Source organism: Anomalospiza imberbis, chromosome 5 (genome assembly GCF_031753505.1).
Source record: "Anomalospiza imberbis isolate Cuckoo-Finch-1a 21T00152 chromosome 5, ASM3175350v1, whole genome shotgun sequence".
Lineage (NCBI taxonomy): Eukaryota > Metazoa > Chordata > Aves > Passeriformes > Viduidae > Anomalospiza > Anomalospiza imberbis.
The window spans coordinates 4,047,097-4,065,870 of NC_089685.1; the positions used below are offsets into that span (position 1 = coordinate 4,047,097).

General features: G+C 47.8%; 1 protein-coding gene across 2 annotated transcripts in view; it reads left to right on the forward strand.

Annotated features, from left to right (window-relative positions):
- Nucleotides 1–201: 201 nt before the first annotated feature.
- Nucleotides 202–18,774, forward strand: part of LOC137473621 (store-operated calcium entry regulator STIMATE-like) — a 29,429-nt gene continuing 10,856 nt past the window's right edge. The window contains exons 1-4 of one of the 2 annotated variants that reach the window (XM_068189436.1): nt 202–404; nt 11,228–11,276; nt 11,495–11,590; nt 13,271–13,392. In XM_068189436.1, the coding sequence (XP_068045537.1) occupies nt 296–404; nt 11,228–11,276; nt 11,495–11,590; nt 13,271–13,392 (376 nt within the window). In that variant the 5' untranslated portion in view covers nt 202–295. Of the gene's footprint in view, nt 405–5,831; nt 5,854–11,227; nt 11,277–11,494; nt 11,591–13,270; nt 13,393–18,774 lie in introns of those variants that run through there. The other variant, XM_068189437.1, reaches the window with a different exon arrangement.

Consider the following 18,774-nt stretch of genomic DNA (forward strand, 5'->3'; position numbering starts at 1 on the left):
TCTCTGTCCTCTTTGTATCCTCATCTCCAACTTCTTCCACATCCCCGTCTCTGTCCCCATCCATGTCCCTTTTCCCTACCCCTATCTCCATCCCCTCCGCCGTCCCCGTCCCTCCCCTCCCGCCCCGCCCCGGGTGCTGCTGCCGGCGGGGCGGGCCGGGGGGCGGGGGCCGCTCGGGGCCGCCTTTGTGCGGGGCCGTGGCTGTTCCATCCCCATTCCTATCGGCAGCCCCGCTTCGTTCCGCGTTATCCCGCACCGCTCCGCGCCTTCCCGTCCCGCCGCATCCCGCCGCTCCATGGCCGCCCCCCGCCCGGCGCACGGCTGCGGCAGCGGAGCGCTGCTGGGGCGCTTCGGGGTGCTGCTGCAGGCGCTGCTGGCTCTCTGCGCCTTCAGCACCCTCATGCGTGAGTACCGGGGAGCTCGGGGCACCCCTGCCCGCGGGGGGACCGGACCGGGGGCACCTCGGCGCCGCCGGGGGGTGGGTGCCCGTTCTCTTAAAAAACACCAAGTTTTGCGCTGAGCCGCGGTTGGATGCGGGAGGAAGGGACGCGCTGTGGATGTTCCCGAGGCGGCGGCTGCAGCGCCAGATGCTCCTGCCTCCAAACTCCCGTCCCCAGCCCTACTCTGATGGTAATGAGGCTCGGCTGTAATCTGTTAAAATTGGCTGCGCTCCTGTGAGCCATTGCTCAGTCACTTAGAAAATTTTAATGAAGGGTAAAAAAAAAAAAAAAAACAAACCCAAAAAAAAACTATCGGTGTGAGCCCGCGAGTTGCCGGGGAGGAGCTGATAAAAACGGGGCGGGTGTCCGACGCGGCGCTGCGTGGTGAGGGTGATTTAATTGCGCTGTGATACTGTTTTGTTGGCTTTTCGCTTCAGCTGCGCGAAGTTTTAGCGCTTGAGCGGCTGCTGAAGGAGGTTACAGAAGGAATGTGTTTTTCTGGTTACTGGGAAGGGGTGGTAGTGGCAGAAATCAGTTGAGGAGTGAGAAAAATCACCCGGGGTGTGATTTCCAGGTCCAGAGAGAACGGCCTCAAGTTCCACTGTAGAAAGTTCAGATGGATATTTGGGAAATTTTCTTCCCCGGAAGGGGAAGGCATTGGAACACGCTGCCCAGGGCAGTGGTGGAGCCTCCGTCCCGGGAGGGATTTGAAAGACGTGTGGATGTGGCACTTAGGGACGTGGTTTAGTGGAGGGCTTGGCAGTGTTGGGTTAATGATTGGACTTGATGATATTAGAAGTGTTTTCCAACCTCAGTGATTCTGCGATCCTGTGAAAAGGTGCGGAACGCCAAGGCTGAAAGAGCCGTGAAAATTTAGTGTTGTTCTGTGCCGCAGCTGTGTTTTGCTCAGAGCAATGTGTGTGTTGCTGCTCTTCAGGGTTAAGTGGTTTAGCACAAGTTGAATCAACATGCCAGAACTCGATCTGTTTTCCTTGTTTAAAAGCCTGTGGTGACAGTGAACCGAAACTTGCAAGTTTTCTGGCTAAGTAGCTGCAGATTTTGAGGTTCTCTTGCCCCCCCTGCCTTTTGGAAACCACTTTCAAAGGCTCCAGCGCGGTTAACGCCAAGCTGCCAGAGAAAATTGCAACAAGTTCTTCCAGGGATAACTGATACCTTCTTCCAGCTGGAGCAGCCCAGTTGCAACATGCCACTGCTTGTGTTTCACCAAATATTTTCAGTAAGAATAGTGGTAATTTCTTTTTCTGTTCCTGTTCCCCCTAGTGATGTGTGCATGTGGGTTAATTTTCCCATAAACGCCATGGGGTGTCCCATAAAATCAAGGGCTTCAGTAAATCATGTTGGAATACCTCTGTGGATAGGGCTACATAACCCCTGCCAGAAAATCAGCAGCTCTGGGCTAACTGCTGGTGCAAGGGCTAATATTTCTGTGAACATTAACAACCTCTTGGTTAATGAAGAGAAACCGAAAGCTGATCCTGTGTGGTTTTGTTGAGACTCAGCTGTGGAGGAACTGCTGCCTGGGACCCCGAGGGCAGATGTGTTTAGAGCCCTGGGATCCCACCCACAGCACCTCCTCTGGCTGCAGCTGGGCTGGTGGTCCCTAATCCACCCCAGCTGGTCCTTACCTGTGCCCCAGTCACGCACTTCCAGCTGGAAGCTTCCTTGGATCTGCTGGAGGGGCTGTTTGTGTGCTGACTCCTAGTCCACGGTGGTTGTGGTGGGCTCACCAATAGTTTCATGTTGGGCAGCAGCTTGCAGCTTTTGGGTTGTTTCTGTGGCACATCCAGCTGGCAACCTTCTGGGAAGGAGATGGCTCCAGTGCCTGGGAGGTATGGAAGCCTCTGGAGCTGAGACAAAAAACTTCCTGGGAATTTTGGTTGCATCTTCATTTTACCAGCTAGGCAGTCCCGACTGGGTGACTTACATCATGTAGAATTTAGGATGCTGCTGTTGTTGGAGTTAGCCCTTTGATACTTCTTTCCTTCAGTACTGTGATATTCTTGGTGTGTGTTCCTATTGGTTTTGTTACTGTGATTTTTTCTTTGCTGGGATGTTGCAGGCCATGGGTTAATAAGTGGAAACAAAGTCCACAAGAGCGGGGAGGCCCTGGAACAGGTTGCTCAGAGAAGCTGTGGCTGTCCCTAGATCCCTGGAAGCGTTCAAGGCCAGGTTGGATGGGGCTTGGAGCAACCTTGGATAATGAAAGGTGTCCCTTCCCTTGGCAGGGGCTTGGAACTGGATGATCTTTAAGGTCCCTTCTGACCCAAAACCACATTACAGAATTCCTGTCCAAACCCAAACCAATGCCTTTTCTATTACTTCTACTTTAAAGTACCAGCTCAGCTATAGGAACACCTGGATTTGGATAGATACAATTTCCAAATTGTGCAGGTACTGTTCGGAGCTCTGGAAAACATGTAGAGGAAGTCAGGCTAGCAATAATGTGGCATTCTGCAAAGTTTTGCAGGTGTTTGTGTGTGGGTTGTGCTCAGAGTATCCCTCCAGAGTGTGGGTCCTAAGCATGGCCATTTCAGGGAGGATAAATCCGTTTTTGTCAGAGGAATTCATGTCATTGAATTTGTGTTTCTTGGGGCTGTGGAAAGGTTCTCTCCTGCCAACCTGGCAGGAAAACCTAATGGAGGAGGAAATTAGTCTAGAATGATTGAGTGGGGTGGTTGCTCCCCATTGCTGTGGATTTTGTGAAATGGGTCCTTTTTGCAGTGAAAACAGGACCCAGAAGTAAATTATGCCCAGCCTTGGCAGGGAGTCAGGACAGCTGTTTAGTGGGGTTTTATTATTCTGTCAACTCCCATGAGCAATACTGGTAACAGTTCATTTCAGCCTACAAACACTCTCTTGCTTTTCCAGCAAGGTCTTTAAGGTTGTAGTCAAGCCTAATCCCAGTATGACCAGAGCTTGCTCTCGTTGCAGCTTTGCCCCATTTCAGAGACAAGTGGCAAAGAGGTGTTACCCTTTCCACCTGCCTGGGGTGGCTTTTGGAGGTACTTTGGCCGTAAGGACAGTCCTAGAACTGAGACACAAACATTGAAGGCAGAGGCAGAGGAGCCCAGCAGCTGTGTGCGTGTGGCAATCTGGATTCCTGTGCAAGAAAGTCCCCTGGGGAAATCATGACCCTGAGGAGTGGGTTAATTGTGCAATCCCATCTGAATCAGCTTGCAATGCTTTTCCTTGAGCATCACTCAGCTGAGTGGAGAAAGCTCGTTGCAGTTATCTCAGTTGCAAGGGCTGGGTGTGCTTTTGAGGGCTCAGTCCCTGCAGTTGCTGCTATTCATTGAATTTTTTTTTTTTTTTTTTTTTTTTAGGAAGGGGTTCTAGACTAGCAAAAGTTGCCCAGGTTTGCACAGGGGACAGCAAAACTCTTTGAAATGAGGGAAGATCTTTTGTACAAATGACATCCATAGCCTTCTTTGTGAATTAACTAGAGTGCAGGAGAAACGGATTTGGGGGAGTTGAAGAATTTTTGTCTCCATTGTGAATGGAAAAAGTTTTCCCTGGAGCTGGTGTAGTCATTTTCTACTCTACCACAAACAGCATTGAGGAAACGTGCAAACCTTTGTTTCTCTTCCAGCTTTTTTCTGAAACTGTCTTGGCAGCCCTCTGAGCTGCTGAATGAGGTGTAGTAGCACTTGTGATGTTGGTATGAAGTCAGATGTTGCTCTTGGAAAACACTCGTACTGCCAGGCAAGGAGAGCTGGACTGGACTGAGCTCCCAAAACCCTGTGGGAAATCTGGTTTTCAGCTCTACATTTGAAAATGTCTTGATCCTGCCTCATGTGACAGCAGTGTTCCTCTCTCCTCTTGCATGCCACTGCTGGACATGCTCTTCCAGCACATCTTGCCTTGAGCTTAGTCTTAAGAAGGCCCAGTTTGCAGTAGGGACCTTGGTGCTGGCCCCCAGGCAGGACTTGGTGCTGGAGGTGCTCTGTTAGCACCTGGCATGGTCTTTTATACACTGGTCCAAGTAGCTTGTCCTGAGGCAGAGCCACAGAATAGGAATATACCAGACTTCCTGTAAAAGAAATAGTGTCTCTGTGGTAGAAAACAGTTGTTAAAGAACATCAGAACTATCCCCTTGATCTTTGGCCTGTGTTTTCTTGATCCCTGTGGATTTTCCAGCTGAGCTTTCAATGTTGATTTTCTCCTGGATGGTGAAATGGGAGAGAGCATCCTCACGTTGAGAAGTGTCTGAGCTTTGAGAGGGACTCATGGAAGCTCTTGCACTCAGCTCCACCAGATAAATCAAACTTAACCCACCTTTTGTGGCTTTTTACTAGGCCCTGTAGTGAATGGAAAAGGAGCATTGGTTTTAAATTGAAAGAGGATAGATTTAGACTAAATACAAGAATTTTTTACAATGAGGGTGCTGAAGCAGTGAAACAGGTTGCCCAGTGGAATGATGGATTCCCTATCCCTGGAAACATTCCAGGTCAGGTTGGATGGGTCTCTGACCAACCTAGTCTAGTGGAAGGTGTCCCTGTGCATGGCAGGGGGTTGGAATGAGGTGGTCATCAAAGGATCCTTCCAACCCGAACCATCCTGTGATTCTGCTCCTGTCCTAAGTTCAGGGTGGTTGTTGCACACAGTTTGAAGTGAAATGCTTCAAAAGTATCCCGAGTGCTTTCTAGTTTGTGTTTTGACTTTACACGGAAAATACCTCATAAGGGTGGGTGGACGTGTGAGTCTATGTCAAGAAAAAAGAAGAAATAAATGCTAGAGCACTTGATCTGTCCAGACTTCCATTCTGTTCTGAAATACATCTGCCCAAGACACAAAAACACTGCAGGCTTAGCATGCCCAAGACAGGCTCTGCTGACTTTGCTTGCTGTCACACAAGTGCATAACTGTGTGTGATTTTAATTGTTCACACACGAGAGCATGTAAATTCCAACTTCACCCCTGTAAATGCTTTTCCCTCTAGAGAAGAACAAAGCCACAGAGGTTAACTGTGTCTGGCAGTGTGAAGCTTGGGTCCTTGCTGATTTACATGTAGGTTTGTGGGTTAAGCAACGAGCTGCACGTGGCGGGACTCTCAGCACGTTTCTCTTCTGCTTCAGTACATCTGAAAACTGGATGAGTTCGAGAACATGTGTTGCACTATGTGGGCTGGAAGGTCTGTGCAGCACTCAGTGTGCTTCATTAAGCTGCACACAGCTTTCCACAGAGCTTTTGAATTGCAGCTGCTGATTGCTCTGACCTCTCCTTGGCCATCACCCCTCCAGCGGGGGACTGGGAAGCTCCTGGTTTCTGAGAGAACAAAGACATGGGGGAAGATGGGAAATGAGCTGGTAGAGTAGAGCTTCACGAGAAGTTACCTGTGATCCACGGGCAGCTGAGCACCTTGCACCTGGCTGAATTGGTTCTGCAATGTGTGGTGAGCTGTTGATGTTATGGGTGACTTAACATGACAAGAAACTGTACAGGGAAATTAGTCTAATTTTGAGGTGGAGCATGCAAAGGTTTAAGGAGTCTCTTAAATTTACAGCTTGTTTTTTAAAACAGCATTTGTAAGAAAACTGTGTGGCAGAGAGACTTTAATGATAAAAGCTAGGTTGGGATAAAAAGCTGTCTTTAATACTGAAGGGAGTAGAAAGTAGATGATGGTTAAGGTCCCTTCCAACCCAAACCAACAGTGATTCTGTGATAACTGCTTGTGCTTCACTTCATTCTTCAGGTGGTGTTCTCTTGGTGATCATGGATTTTATGGTCTTACTTTTATCTTTCCGTGTCTAAACTCCATTTTTCAAGGGACTGGCTTGCAATGTAGTGATGCTTTGTATGGAGGGAGTCACAACTGCCTCCTCCAGGATGCTCTGCATTTGACTTGGAGCCCAGCCTCAGTCCAGGTGTCCTGTAGGACCTACTGTGTCTGCAAGCAATATGTTCTGTTCTCAATGTGCAAAGCACAACTGATGGTTGGTATCTCACAGCTTTGGTTGGTGACCACGTGGCACTTGGCTAAAATAACAGCTTTAAAAATCTCTGTAAAAATAAGACACAAAGGGTAGAGCTTAAGGCTGAGAACCATGCCAGAGTCCTCTGTGGCCTTCACTGGGGCAGTTGGAGTCTCCAGAGGGATAAGTGTTCCAGCTGAGGCTCCTGAACAGCCTGGTCTGGTGGAAGGTGTGGAGGGACTGGCAGGGAGTTGGAACGAGATGTCTTTAAAGACCCTTCCCATCAAACCATTCAGTGATTCCATGAACACAATCTCAATTTCTGTTCCTTCCTCTGCCAGTTTTGCTAGAGGTGCTTTCATTCTCCTAACACTGGTACAAGGGAGGGAATGACAAAACACACCGAGTGCAGACCTGAGGATGGAAGTCAGCAGCAGTCTGTGCCATCAAACCGCTGACAGCTGTTTTGAGGAGGAAAACCAGGACTTTTGCTGCTCCCTGAATTTATGGGGGATATAAGTTTCACACTTTTCTGTCCAGCAGCATGTTGGCTGCTCTCTGCAAACAGTGGCTGCTGCTTCCTCCCATTGTGTCTGGGGTCGAGCTGTCTGAGTGGCTGCATGCTCAGGCTAAGAATAGTGCAGACCCCAGGGTTTTGGCTCTGTATCCTGCATGTTGGCTTCTTTCCTGCCTGGGGCTTGGAAAGAGCCTGGGAAAGGGTGTGTCCTGCAAAATAGGTTGAAATGTGTTATTGGAGACTGTACTGCTGAAAATAACACAGAGGTTGGGCAGGGGAAGAGCTTCTGTTTCCTTCCTGGTACAGTAGCTCCAAGTTCTGTTTGGCACAGGCAAGAAATAAAATCCTGACCCTCTTGCTAGTGGGATGTGGCCTTGGATATGGGGTTTATGGCAGTCAATTTAGTCTCCTCTTAAAAGCAGGTGGCAGTATCACCAGTTTGGGGTATTTCTGACTTTATTTTTGATGGACCTTTCATAATTTAGGTGTATCAATGCATCTGTAAGTACTTCTCACATCAGGTTCATGTTTCAGTATCCATCCCCCAGGCCTGCTGCTGAGCTCAAGCAGGGCTCAGGCTTGGATCTCTGTAAATCAAATCCCAAAAGTTCTGTCTGTTGAGTCAACACCTCCCTCCCAAACCTCAGCTGCAGAATCCTGTGGTTGGCTGCAGTAAGATTTGTCAGGGAGGTGGTCTGGCTCTCAGCCAAGCATGTCTAACCATATCCTAGGGAGATAAGTTTCCCCCTATAATTTTGTAGAAACTTGACTTGGTAGCCTGTTTTGCTGATCAGCAGCTGGTTGATGCTGCAGCTAATTCTGTTTAAATATCTGGGCTGTTAATTCTGCTGTATACCTGTGCTGGTGCACAGATCTGCAGCAGATCTGCCTGAATGCAGTGTGGGGTCCACGGGGGATGCAGGGAGGCTGTTCCAGCATGGGTGAGGAACAGCACAAGGGAATAGGGCTGTTGTTACTACTGTCCTTGTCTTAATCAATTATTAGAATCAGAGAATTTGTTTAAAAGCAGAAGTAGGCTGTGAGACATTGACTGTGACAAGCTCTGGTAGCTTCACAGCACTTGTCTTTGTATAGGGCAGCAAATCTGTCTGTCCCCTTTCTACTGCATCAAGAGAACACCATAATGAATATTAACCTCCATATTACCCTGGAAAAAGAGTGAGGACAGCTGTCATTGTGCTTTTATCTTGTAGCTTTTTGACTATTTCCAGATCTGTATTGAAAGACTCCAGCAAATTTTTATTTTTTTATTTTTTTTTCTGCTAACTTTTCACAGGTTCTCATTCAGATGCCAGCTTCCACCCAGCCTGGTGGTTTTGAGGGAGTTTCAAGCATGTATGATCTGTATTGTCCTTGACTGAAGAGGAAGGGCTGGGAAGTATTTTGTTTCCTGTCCTACCCTCTCTCTGCTGTGGTCAGGGGATCTTTCAAATTGTCACTCATCATCCTTCCCTTTTGGTTCAGCTTCACAGCTTTTTGTCTGCAGCAGCTGGAGCCAAGCAGGGGCAGAGTGGGAGCTTGTGAGGGCAGACCCTGCAGCAGGCAGGCACCATCCCAGTGGTGCTCTGCTTGTGTTTCATGGGATAGACCTGGGTCCCCTTCTCCAGGCTCTTACAGAATCTCAGAACCACAGAGATCATCCAGTTCCACCTCCTGCCATGCCAGGGACACCTCCCACTATCCCAGGGTGCTCCAAGCCCTGTCCAGCCTGGCCTTGGACACTGCCAGGGATCCAGGGGCAGCCACAGCTGCTCTGGGCACCTGTGCCAGGGCCTCCCCACCCTCACAGGGTAGAATTTCTTTCCAAGATGTGCCATAACATTGCTTCCTTGCACAAGGCAGCTTGCTTTGCACATGGACAAAGCTGAGAAGGGAAGCAGCATTAAAATATTCAATACTGTGGTTGGGAACACTGTTGGGAGGACAAATTCCTGATGCCTTCTGATATAGACCAGCTACATTCCAGCCTCATGTTCAATCTAATTGAATGGGGGTTCTCTTCCATCTTGTGCAACTCTGTGTGCAGTAAACCACATTTTTAATTTGTTTCAGGCGTTTTTATGGAGTTTAATTTGGTCGTAGATGCTAGAACTCAATTATCACTTTTTTTTGTTTGCTTTGATGCATGCACAACTTTCCTTGAAGTAAATATTAAAGATGGACTGATCTGTCTGAGCCAGGGTAGCAAACCCACCTACAGCTGGTGGAACACTGAGTGGACTGCAGTGATTGGAAACACATTTTGAGAAGAACAGAGGAGATTTTAGCCTTTCCCCAGCTTGATCCAGCTGTGCCTGTGCATGCCATGGCTTGGCTCTCTGTAGCATTGGGAAGAGGGGAGGGAAGCTTTGCAGTTGCTGCTCATTCTCCAGAGCCCTGCTGTGCTCACTGAGCACAAAGTGCTGCTTCGTGGAGGGCTCCATCATCTCCTGGAGCCTTCAGAGGTGTGGTTCTGCTCCTGTGGATTTAACATCCCCCCTCAAGCCCGGGTCACAGCTACCAAACAACTCTGCTCCCTGTTTAAGCTCTGGTAATCTTGGCTGGATTTCTGGTTTAATTTGGAGACAGCCTGCTGCAGCTCTGCACAGTAAATGCCCTATTAAGCAGTTAATTATTTCTCTATAATACTAGCTTTTATCTTTAATACAACAGTTTTACTGTCTCTGATAATTACACAGTCTCAGATAACTCTCTTAAATCTAATGAGGCATGACAAGCTGTGTTCAACAAGGCACCACACCATTAACTTCTTACCTCTTACTTGTCATCTTATCACACTGAATTACTGTATTTCTAGCCTCAGTGGCTGTGGATGTATAACACGCCACTTCTCATTAAGAAAATAATGAAAATCACCCCTGGTGCTCCTGTGGTTGGGCTAGTGGTCAGCTGGCTGGCCTGGTGGCTTGAAGACCCCTCCAACAGCTTCTCTGCAGCATCGTGCTCTTTGCTGAGGGTTGCTTTAAACACTTCTGGCCACTTGGTTGGTCCATGGCTCTGATGTTCGTGGGTAGGTGAAATGAAAATTGGCTTTTGAAGGGCATCAGTGGTGATAGATCTTGTCTGTGCTGATGGCAGTCATTGCTGCAGGAATATCTCATGGTGGGATTCAGCTGGATGAGGGGAAACGTGGTTTTTTCTGGACAGGGGTAGGACAAGTTGCTGCAGCAATGTCTGGTGCAACTTGATTGTTACTCATCACTGGCAATAATGGATCAGGTTGTTGTGCTGGTTTTCTGTGGATTTGAGACTGGCACCAAATCCCTGCATGTGCCTGACTAAATCCTGGGATTAGGGGAGATCACAGGGTTGGAAGATGGTTTGGGGTGGAAGGAACCTTACAGACCACCTTGTTCCACCCCCTGCCATGGGCAGGGACACCTTCCACTATCCCAGGTGGCTCCCAGCCCCATCCAACCTGTCCTTGGACACTTCCAGGGATGGGGCAGCCACAGCTTCTCTGGGCAACCTGTTCCAGTGCCTCCCCATCCTCACAGCCAAGAATTTGTCCCCAATATCCAATCTAAATATCTCTTCTTTTAGTTGTAAAAAGTTCCTCATTGTCCTTTCACCCTTGTCTTTTCATCTATTGCCCTGTCACCTTGCAGTACAAAGCTGCACTTATGAAATGTCAATGCTCCTGCCAGGGAAGTCCCTGCATCCTTCCATGTTGCATCAGGAAGGCATTTCCCAGGGGAAGGAGCCCAGGCTGCCCTTTGAGAGCAGCCTGAGTGCTCAAATACAGCTGGAGAGAACAGAGCAGTTGCCTGACCTCGTGTGTTTGAAGGAGTGAAGAGTTCCTTCACTGTCACTGTAATTTCCAGGTTGCCTGGAAGGATTATTAGGGCTGGTAGGTGGTGGTGACCCCTCCCTCAGCATTCCCTAAGTCCCATGGCACAGGAATGCTGTTGCTGAGGGATGCCAGGAGCACACACCTCTCTCCAAACACCTCTGCTGTCCATCCTGCTGACCCCTGGCTGCAGGCCTTGCCTCTGGCTGGTTTGCTCCAGGCCAGAGAACAGAATCATGGAATCATTATGGCTGGAAAAGCCATCCAGGAACATCAAGTCCAACCATTAACCCAGCACTGCCCTAACCTGTGTCCCTAAGCTCAACATCTGTGTCTTCTGCACACTTCCAGGGACAGTGATCCCACCACTGCCCTGAGGAGGTCCTTTGGCTTTGCTCAGCTTTAAACTTGCAAATGCTGAGGGTCCTGCAGGATTTTTTGACTGCTTTTGCAGTGCAGGTGGGTGCAGGCTGCACACGTGGAGGGCTTCATCTGGGTAATGTCACCTCTCTAATTTTCTTTGCAGTAAAACGATTTAAGGAACCAAAGGCAGAGAGGCGTCCCTGGAGGATATGGTAAGATTTTTCATTTGAAACTTGAAAAAACTGTTTATAGTATCTTTTTTTCTCTTATGCTAACAATCTCCTAGGCCCCCTGTGTATCCTGTATGACATTTAATTGTTACATGAAATGTGCTGCAGCTTCCCAAGGAAACCTCCACAAAGTAGCTGATGTTCCTTAGAAATAAAATTCCCTGCATAACTCCTTCAGAAAATCTTGTTTTTTCCTCCAGGTTTTATGATACCTCCAAGCAAGCCATAGGTGCCCTTTTCATCCACTTTGCCAATGTTTTTCTGTCTGATCTCACTGAGGAGGACCCTTGTTCTCTGTAAGTACACAAGGCACTTGCATTCATGCCCTACATCTGTCAAAGGGAGAATTGTGTTGGGAAGGGTCATGAACAGTGGGAATGGATCCATTTGAAGCACTGCATGGGGATAAACCCTGCTGAGCTTGTTTTTGTGGTCTCTGTTGTCTTCCTTGCTGGTCCTGTTTGAGGAATTTCTAAACTAAACTTCAGACTGAATGTAGAAGTGCCACCTTTACTTCAGACACTTTGCAGATAAAAATTTCCTTTCAGCATTAACCTCATCTCGTTTTGAGAAACTCCTTTAGGCTTCAAAATGCTCCTTAAAACCTTCTGGCCCATCTCCTTTTTTTTTATATTAAAGTTCTGCACCTTGATATGTTTCTTTAAGCAGACACAAGTTCAGCTGGGGCTGTACATAACCTCTCAAATGATGTATTGTTGTTTTTTTAAACAGATGGGGTTTTAAAATAAACCCTTTCATGCTTATGCTGTGCCCTTTGGGTGTGTTGTTTATTTTTGATGTGTGTTTTATGTTTCCCTGCACTGCCTGACTTGTCATCCTGAACCAGGCAGCTTAAAACCCTCCAGCCCTGTCCCTGGGCTTTGAGGCTCATACTCTGTATCCTGCCCGGAATAAACCACCAGAGCTCCATGTTTGTATGGAATGCTCTGATTTTCAGCAGCTGGAAACTGTAAAAAGCCAGTCTGAGTTTTTGGATGTAGAAAAACTGAATGTTATGCTTTCAAAGTGGCTATCAAAAGCAGATTGTTGTTTTCAATTTCTTGGTTCAGAGGCGAGTTCTGGAAAAGGAAATGTTCACTGCTGTAGCCTTGTGCTTGGCATTTTCTTCATGCTGTAGAAATCTGGCAGAAAATATTGCAATAATGGAAAACTGCATAAAAACCCACATTAGTCTATGTGATTTTTTTTGGGGGGGAATTCATTAAAATACCAAGCCCTGGATTAGAGCTTGGACCCTGCAATCCCCAGAAGGTCCCTGCAGGTCTCCTGCCTCTAGCACTCTGCCCAGTGACACTTCAACATCCAGAGCTGCAGAACTCAAATCCATTGAGCCAAAATCTCCTGGCAGGGATGGGTTCAGCTCCTGGATCTGCAGAGGGACCCGAATTTGAGATTATTGGGACCTCGGGGCTCTTGCTGCTGAGCCAGGACCCATCCCCTCTCCCAAAACCTGCCTCTCTGTCTGTCTTTTTGGGAGCCTCTTGCAGCTGCTCAGAAAAATGGACTTTTTGCCTCTTCTGCTGCCCAGTTTGTAGAGCAGCTGTGGTGCCCAAAAAGCTGCCATTTTCTTGTGTGAAATTCTGGGAACAGTTTGGTTCTGTTTCCTCTGAAACTTGAGATTTCATTCTTTTTAATTAGAAAAAAAAAAAGATGCTGCAAGTGGAAAGTCTCCTTTTTGGGGGGTAACTTTTAAGAATATTTATTGCTATATGAAGAAATTAGCAGTGCCAGGGAGTTGGTGGAGCCTGTCCCTTCTCTCCTGAAGAAGCTTTTAAACTAAGAAATTGCTGGTAAGGCTTAGGAAAATGCCATAAAAGAGAAAGGAAGCGAGTTTGGATTGTTAAGCAGGCTTATTTAAAATCCTGGGGTTTTAAAATTCATTTCCATTATGAAACTAAAGATTTTGAATAATACTTAAGAACACAGCTGAAACCTGACTTTTCCTCTGCTCTTAGCTACCTTATTAACTTCATCCTGGATGCCACGCTGGGGATGCTGCTGATCTGGCTGGGTGTGAAAGTTGTCTCCTGGATCGTGCAGCACAAGAAATACACATACCTGGTCTTTGGGGAGTATGGTAGGTGTCACCTGCTCTGCCCAGAGGGGGTTGGTGTGCTCCAAGCTGGGAATGGGGACAAGAAAATGCCAGGAACTACAGTCTGGGGCTGAAATGTGAGCAGCTGTTATCCCTTCTTCAAGGAGCTGAGGAGGGTGAGTTAAATGCTGGAACCACTGGTGATGAAAAGCTGAACATTTCCTTGTTTGTAGAATATACCCCAGGACACTGGTATGGTAAATTAAGGTGTGTAGGGTTCTTTTTTGGGGTTCTTCGTGGGTGTTTCCCTATCATCTCCATTCAGAATATGGAGTTGTTCTTGCATTTGCCTTGAGCTGTTGTAGGGATCAGCCAGGCACAATGTGACCCCAAAACTTGAGTTCTCAAATGTGGCCTCTTTCTCTTTAAATTCGTGCCTTGAGATGGAGAAAACGTTTCCAAAAAGCTGCTCTCAGCCAGCCCCACTAGAGGGTAGCAGTTCCCTTCCAAAAGAGCAGAGCCAGCTTGCTGGAGAAGCTGCAGGAAAGGGAAAAATTAATGCTTTGCCTATTTTACATTGCATCTAATGTACAGATGAATTCAGTGCTATTTCAGAAAATACATCTTATTCATAAAAATTGCAGTCTTGCCATTAAGATGTTAATCATTAAGTATGTTCTGAAGGTAGTCTGGTTTCTTTGTGTTTTTAGTAGCTGGTGTGGCATCTGAGCTGGTGAAATTTGGACTCAACTGGGGGTATTTTGGAGACCCCAGTGCCTTGTGAATTTACTCAGGCTGTGCAGATGGGTCATGCAGAGGGTGAAGGGCCTGGCTGGGTTTGTGAGGCAGCAGAAGCAGCTACAGACTGGGAATGAGATGATGTGATGTGGCAGGGCTGGCTCTCCTCAGACCTGAGAGTGGCTTTCAAGGCTGATCTCCAGAGCAGTTTCAGCATCCTGACAGCAGGCATTTGGTGGGGGAAATACCTTTTGTATTTTCCCTAATAGCTCCTCCTTTATAATAGATCTCTTAACTTAGATGAGACAGCAGAAGAATCCAGATATTCTAAGATCAGGAACTGGAGTTTTTCCCCTTTGCAGCAACAAGGACTGGAAGCCCAACCACCTCAGGACACAGATTCAGCTTCATGTGCCACGTCTGCAGTTGAGCAGAAGCAAAAAACATGAAAAGTCTGTTGGCAGAGCAGTGATGAACTTCTGTTGAGCTGTAGCTGGCCCCTCATTAGGGCTGGCTTAGACCACAGAAACAGCTCACTCCTTTGAGAAAATCTTGCTTTTATTAGTAAAAAACAAGTTTGTGCTGTTGCTTGAATTTGGTTCTTGGACTGGGGGTTAAATATCTCATCCATCAAGTACAGTTTCTGGTGCTGGTCTCTGGCCAGAGTGACCCCAGTGGAAAATACAGGTGGGAGCCAAGTGACATGTCCAAGGCAATCCTGTGGCAGGGCTGGGGAAGGAAAACACTCCTATCCTCATCTCTGGTGTTAAGTAACTTCCAAAACAGTTGGGAAGATGCTTGTAAACTTTGTACAGTTTGATGCAGGCTCCAGGAATATGATTCATTTTCTGGGCTAATTGCTGTACCAGACTTTTGCTCCTCAGGAGAATTGAGGGAAGCAACATAAGTCCTGCAGAGGGGAAAACCAGGGGAGCACAAAATCCATGCTGCAGCAGTCAAACAGCAGTCAATACCATTGCTCCAGCCATCAGAACAGAAGAGTTGTGGTTTTGTCCAGTAGAGTCAGTACCCATCTTCCTGCACCAACTTGGAGGGGAAAAAAATATAAATCTGTCACAGCTGTGTCCTTCCAGCAGCCCTGCAGCTGATGCAAAGCACTGCAGTTGTCCTTTGGTGTGGGCTGCAGCAGTTCCTCCTGTTCTGTGGTTGCTTCTCCTGCCTCCACAGCCCTGGCTGGCTCCCCCTGAGCAGCTGCAATAGCTGCATTAATGGGGAAGTAAAGTAAAGGGGAGGGAAAGCCCTTAAATCTATGCTGCTATTTTAAGCATCCAGCTGTCCAGAATTGTTTAGAAGAATCAATTATTCCCATATTTCCAAAAACCCAGGAACAAGCATTCTGAGATCAGCCTCTCTTGTGCCTGAGCTCGTGGCCAAACCCTGCTGCAGCCAGGAATGACCTGTTTTACAGCTAGTGAGGAATCAAAGGCTCCCGTTTGCTTATGTTCCTCCATCTTTTGCCCAAAAGCTCTTGATTACTCTCTGAATTTCCTCTAAGCACAGGAAACTGCATTTTGGAAAGAGCTGTCTCTTCTCAGGATGCCTGGCTCCTAAGATCAAAGACTGGGGAAGCGTGTTCTTGGCACAGGTGGGCTTTGGGGAATGAGGGGTGCCTTACACCTACTCAGAGCTAACAAACTCCTACCCCTGGAGGTGTTGAAAGCCAGGTTGAATGGGACCCTGAGAAACTCCCGTGGCAGGGGGTTTGTAACTAGGTGATATTTTTAAGGTCCGTTCCAACCCAAACCATTCTGCGATGATTCTGTGAAATTCCACAACCACACCATTGCTGTAGCAAGTCATGGTTACAGGAGCTGTCCATGTAGGGAGGAGAACAAAGCAGAGTTGAAGCTTCAAAAGATGTGGGAGATGGATACCCAAGTTCTTGGAGGTGCTGTTGGGCTGGGACAGACTGAGCAGGGGACGTGCTGGCTCCAGTCAGGGTGTGCAGATCAAAGCCTGACTGAACTTTGTGCCTCATCTCCAAACTGGTCCAGCTCTCTTCTCCCTCCCCATGGCAATGAGCAGCTCCCTAGAGAACACCTTTGTATGGCTGCAGTGCCCTGACATTTTGATTGTGTTCAGTAATTCTCCAGGATTACTTTAGAAATACCCCAGTATTTTCTTTTAAGTAAGCAAATGCGATGAATTTGCATTGAGAGAGAGATTTTATGCAATGTGCAAGTAAATTTTTCTGGAGGAGCATTAAGAAATGAGGGGGAGGAAAAGTGTTCTCAGTGGAAAATGTCCCTCTGGCTGCCCGTCTGGATGTTGACTTCTAGCTGTGGTCACTGGCTATCTAAGCCTGATGCTTTGTGCTTGTTCAGTGTCTGGAAATGGAAAGGCATCTTGCTTGGAGGCCTTCAAAGTCTGTTTAGTGGCCTGTTGAACTCTGCTGGTCAAATTTAGTTCTAAGAGAATATGCTCTGTGCCAGCTGCTGAGTTTAACTGAGGACCTGTGTAGGCTGCTTTTGGCCCCGTGGTGATGCTGTACAAAATTTCCGTAACAAATATTCCCACATCCTGGAGCAGTCAAGGGAACCGGCTGCTAATGCTTGAGGAAATACTGCTGGAAATAGCTCTAACCTGGGGGGCTCTCCTGTCCTCAGCCTGCTGGGCTTTTCCACCCCTAGGGCCAGGGGGGAAAAGTGAGGAGAGGGCTGAAGGTCCTGCTCAGGGACTGAGTGTGTGGTTGGTTCCCTTGCTCGGAGCAGGGTTGCAACCTCTGGGCCTCCTGAATTTGGATGACAGCAACACTATTCCCTGCAGTTTGAATATCCACAGGGACCAAAGATCCAGAGCAGTGGTGTGACATTGCACGCTGGGGACAGATTCCTACTGTGCACTCACTTTTCTGTGGTTCAGGAGTGTGACAGGTTGTCCAGGGGAGTAATCCCTGGAAGTGTTCAAGGCCAGGTTGGATGGGTTTTGAACAGCCTGGTCTATTGGGAGGTGTCCCTGTTCATGGGATCCCTTCCAGCCCACACCATTCTATAATTCAATCATTTTAGTTCAAGTGCAGAAAATGCCAGAGAGGGTCTGGGGTGTCCACTGGACCCATCTGGCTGCTCTGATGCATTGCATTCCCATCTCTAGAAACCTGGTTTTGCCTTTCAAGTGAGCATTTCACTCAATTCAGAGTTTACTGCTATTTCCTACCCTCTGTATTTGGCACAGGTAATTAGATCCCTTGGTTTTGGAGGTACCATTTGTGTGTCTCCTAAGAAGTTTTTATTGACTTTTTCTACCCCCACCTTGTCGCCCAGTACAACTTCCAGTGCTTTCAAATACTTGCCTTTCCCCAAACCCCCTGAACCCTCCACTTTGGCTGTGATTGAGCTTTTTTTCCTACCTGCTCTGTGCGCACAAGTCCCGAGAAGGCTGTAAATAAAGCTGTAACATGTGGGCTGTGCTGACAGCTTGGTGCATTAGGCAGCCTGGATTAAAACTAATCCTGTTGTGTGGTAACAGCTCAAATACCTCAGGCACTGCTGCTCTGGCTCCCCAGCAGCTGGGCTCCCACGCACCAGTGGAACATGAGACACGTTTGTGTGAGGTTGCCACGGGCTCCAGTGGTTCTTGGGCTGCTCCAAGGAAGTTTTGCTGGTGGTGGGGAGCACTAGGAATGCTGCTGGAGGAGAGCAGTCATAATTCAGTGGCTGCATCCTTCGGGGTGAAGGAGGATATTAATTTCTATGAGGATGGGAGATGGCTGCAGGAAGGTTTTAGCAGAGGCTGTTCTCTAAGCTAGAGGTTTGTGGTAGGCTCAGTGTGGTAGAGCTGAGGTATCATGGGTTACCTCCCAGCTAGAACCAGGGACAAGCAACTGGAAGGGTTCAGAGGGAGTGTGATACATATAATCACCCAACAGGTGTGATGTGGAGGCTGCAAAGGCCATTCAGACCAATTCCCCACCCTGCTGTGTTCAGAGTTTTCCTTTCCTTGTAGGGAAGAGGAGAACCTCTATTTTATTCTAATTATTTTTTAGCCTCCAGGTAGCAGATTAGTTTTTGCTGGCTGGCAGTGTGGTGTGGCTGAAAGTCTTGTGGGCTCTCCTCAAGATTTATGTATAGAAAACGCTTCCTGTAAGAAGAATCCTTCCCCATCCACAGAGCAGGGCAGCTCTTGATCCACCAAAGACATCAGGCTGAATCTGAGGATGCCTCTGACCAGCTTTCTGTAGGAAAGCAGCACTTACATGAGCTCAGCTCCAGTATTCCAGCCTTTCCCTACTGTGGAAGGGCAAATTTTTATCTAGGGACCATAAAGCTTCCCTGATGAGGTTCCAGAAGATGATGACTTGAAGCTTCCTGGTGTTGGTCAGAGTTAGGTGAATTAGTGGTGTTAGGTGGTGGATGATGGACCCTGGGGGTGGATCAGTGGTCCTTGGATGACTCCACACCTGCTGAGGTGAGAAGCAGAGAGCTGCATTCCTTGGTGAAGTGGAAATGAGCTGCTGTCTCCAAGTCACCTTTGCAGCCCTTAAGGCCATGCTGCTCTTTTGTTTTTACCTTTGTCTTGAATCATTTTGTTACAGAGCAGCCTCCTGTCCTTGGGAGATCAGGATGCAGTAAAAAATAACAGTAGAAACACCCTCTGATCTCCCTGCTGGGTGAGGAAGTTAAGTCCTGAATAGCCAGGCAAGCCCATGCCTAGGGTGGGTTAAGA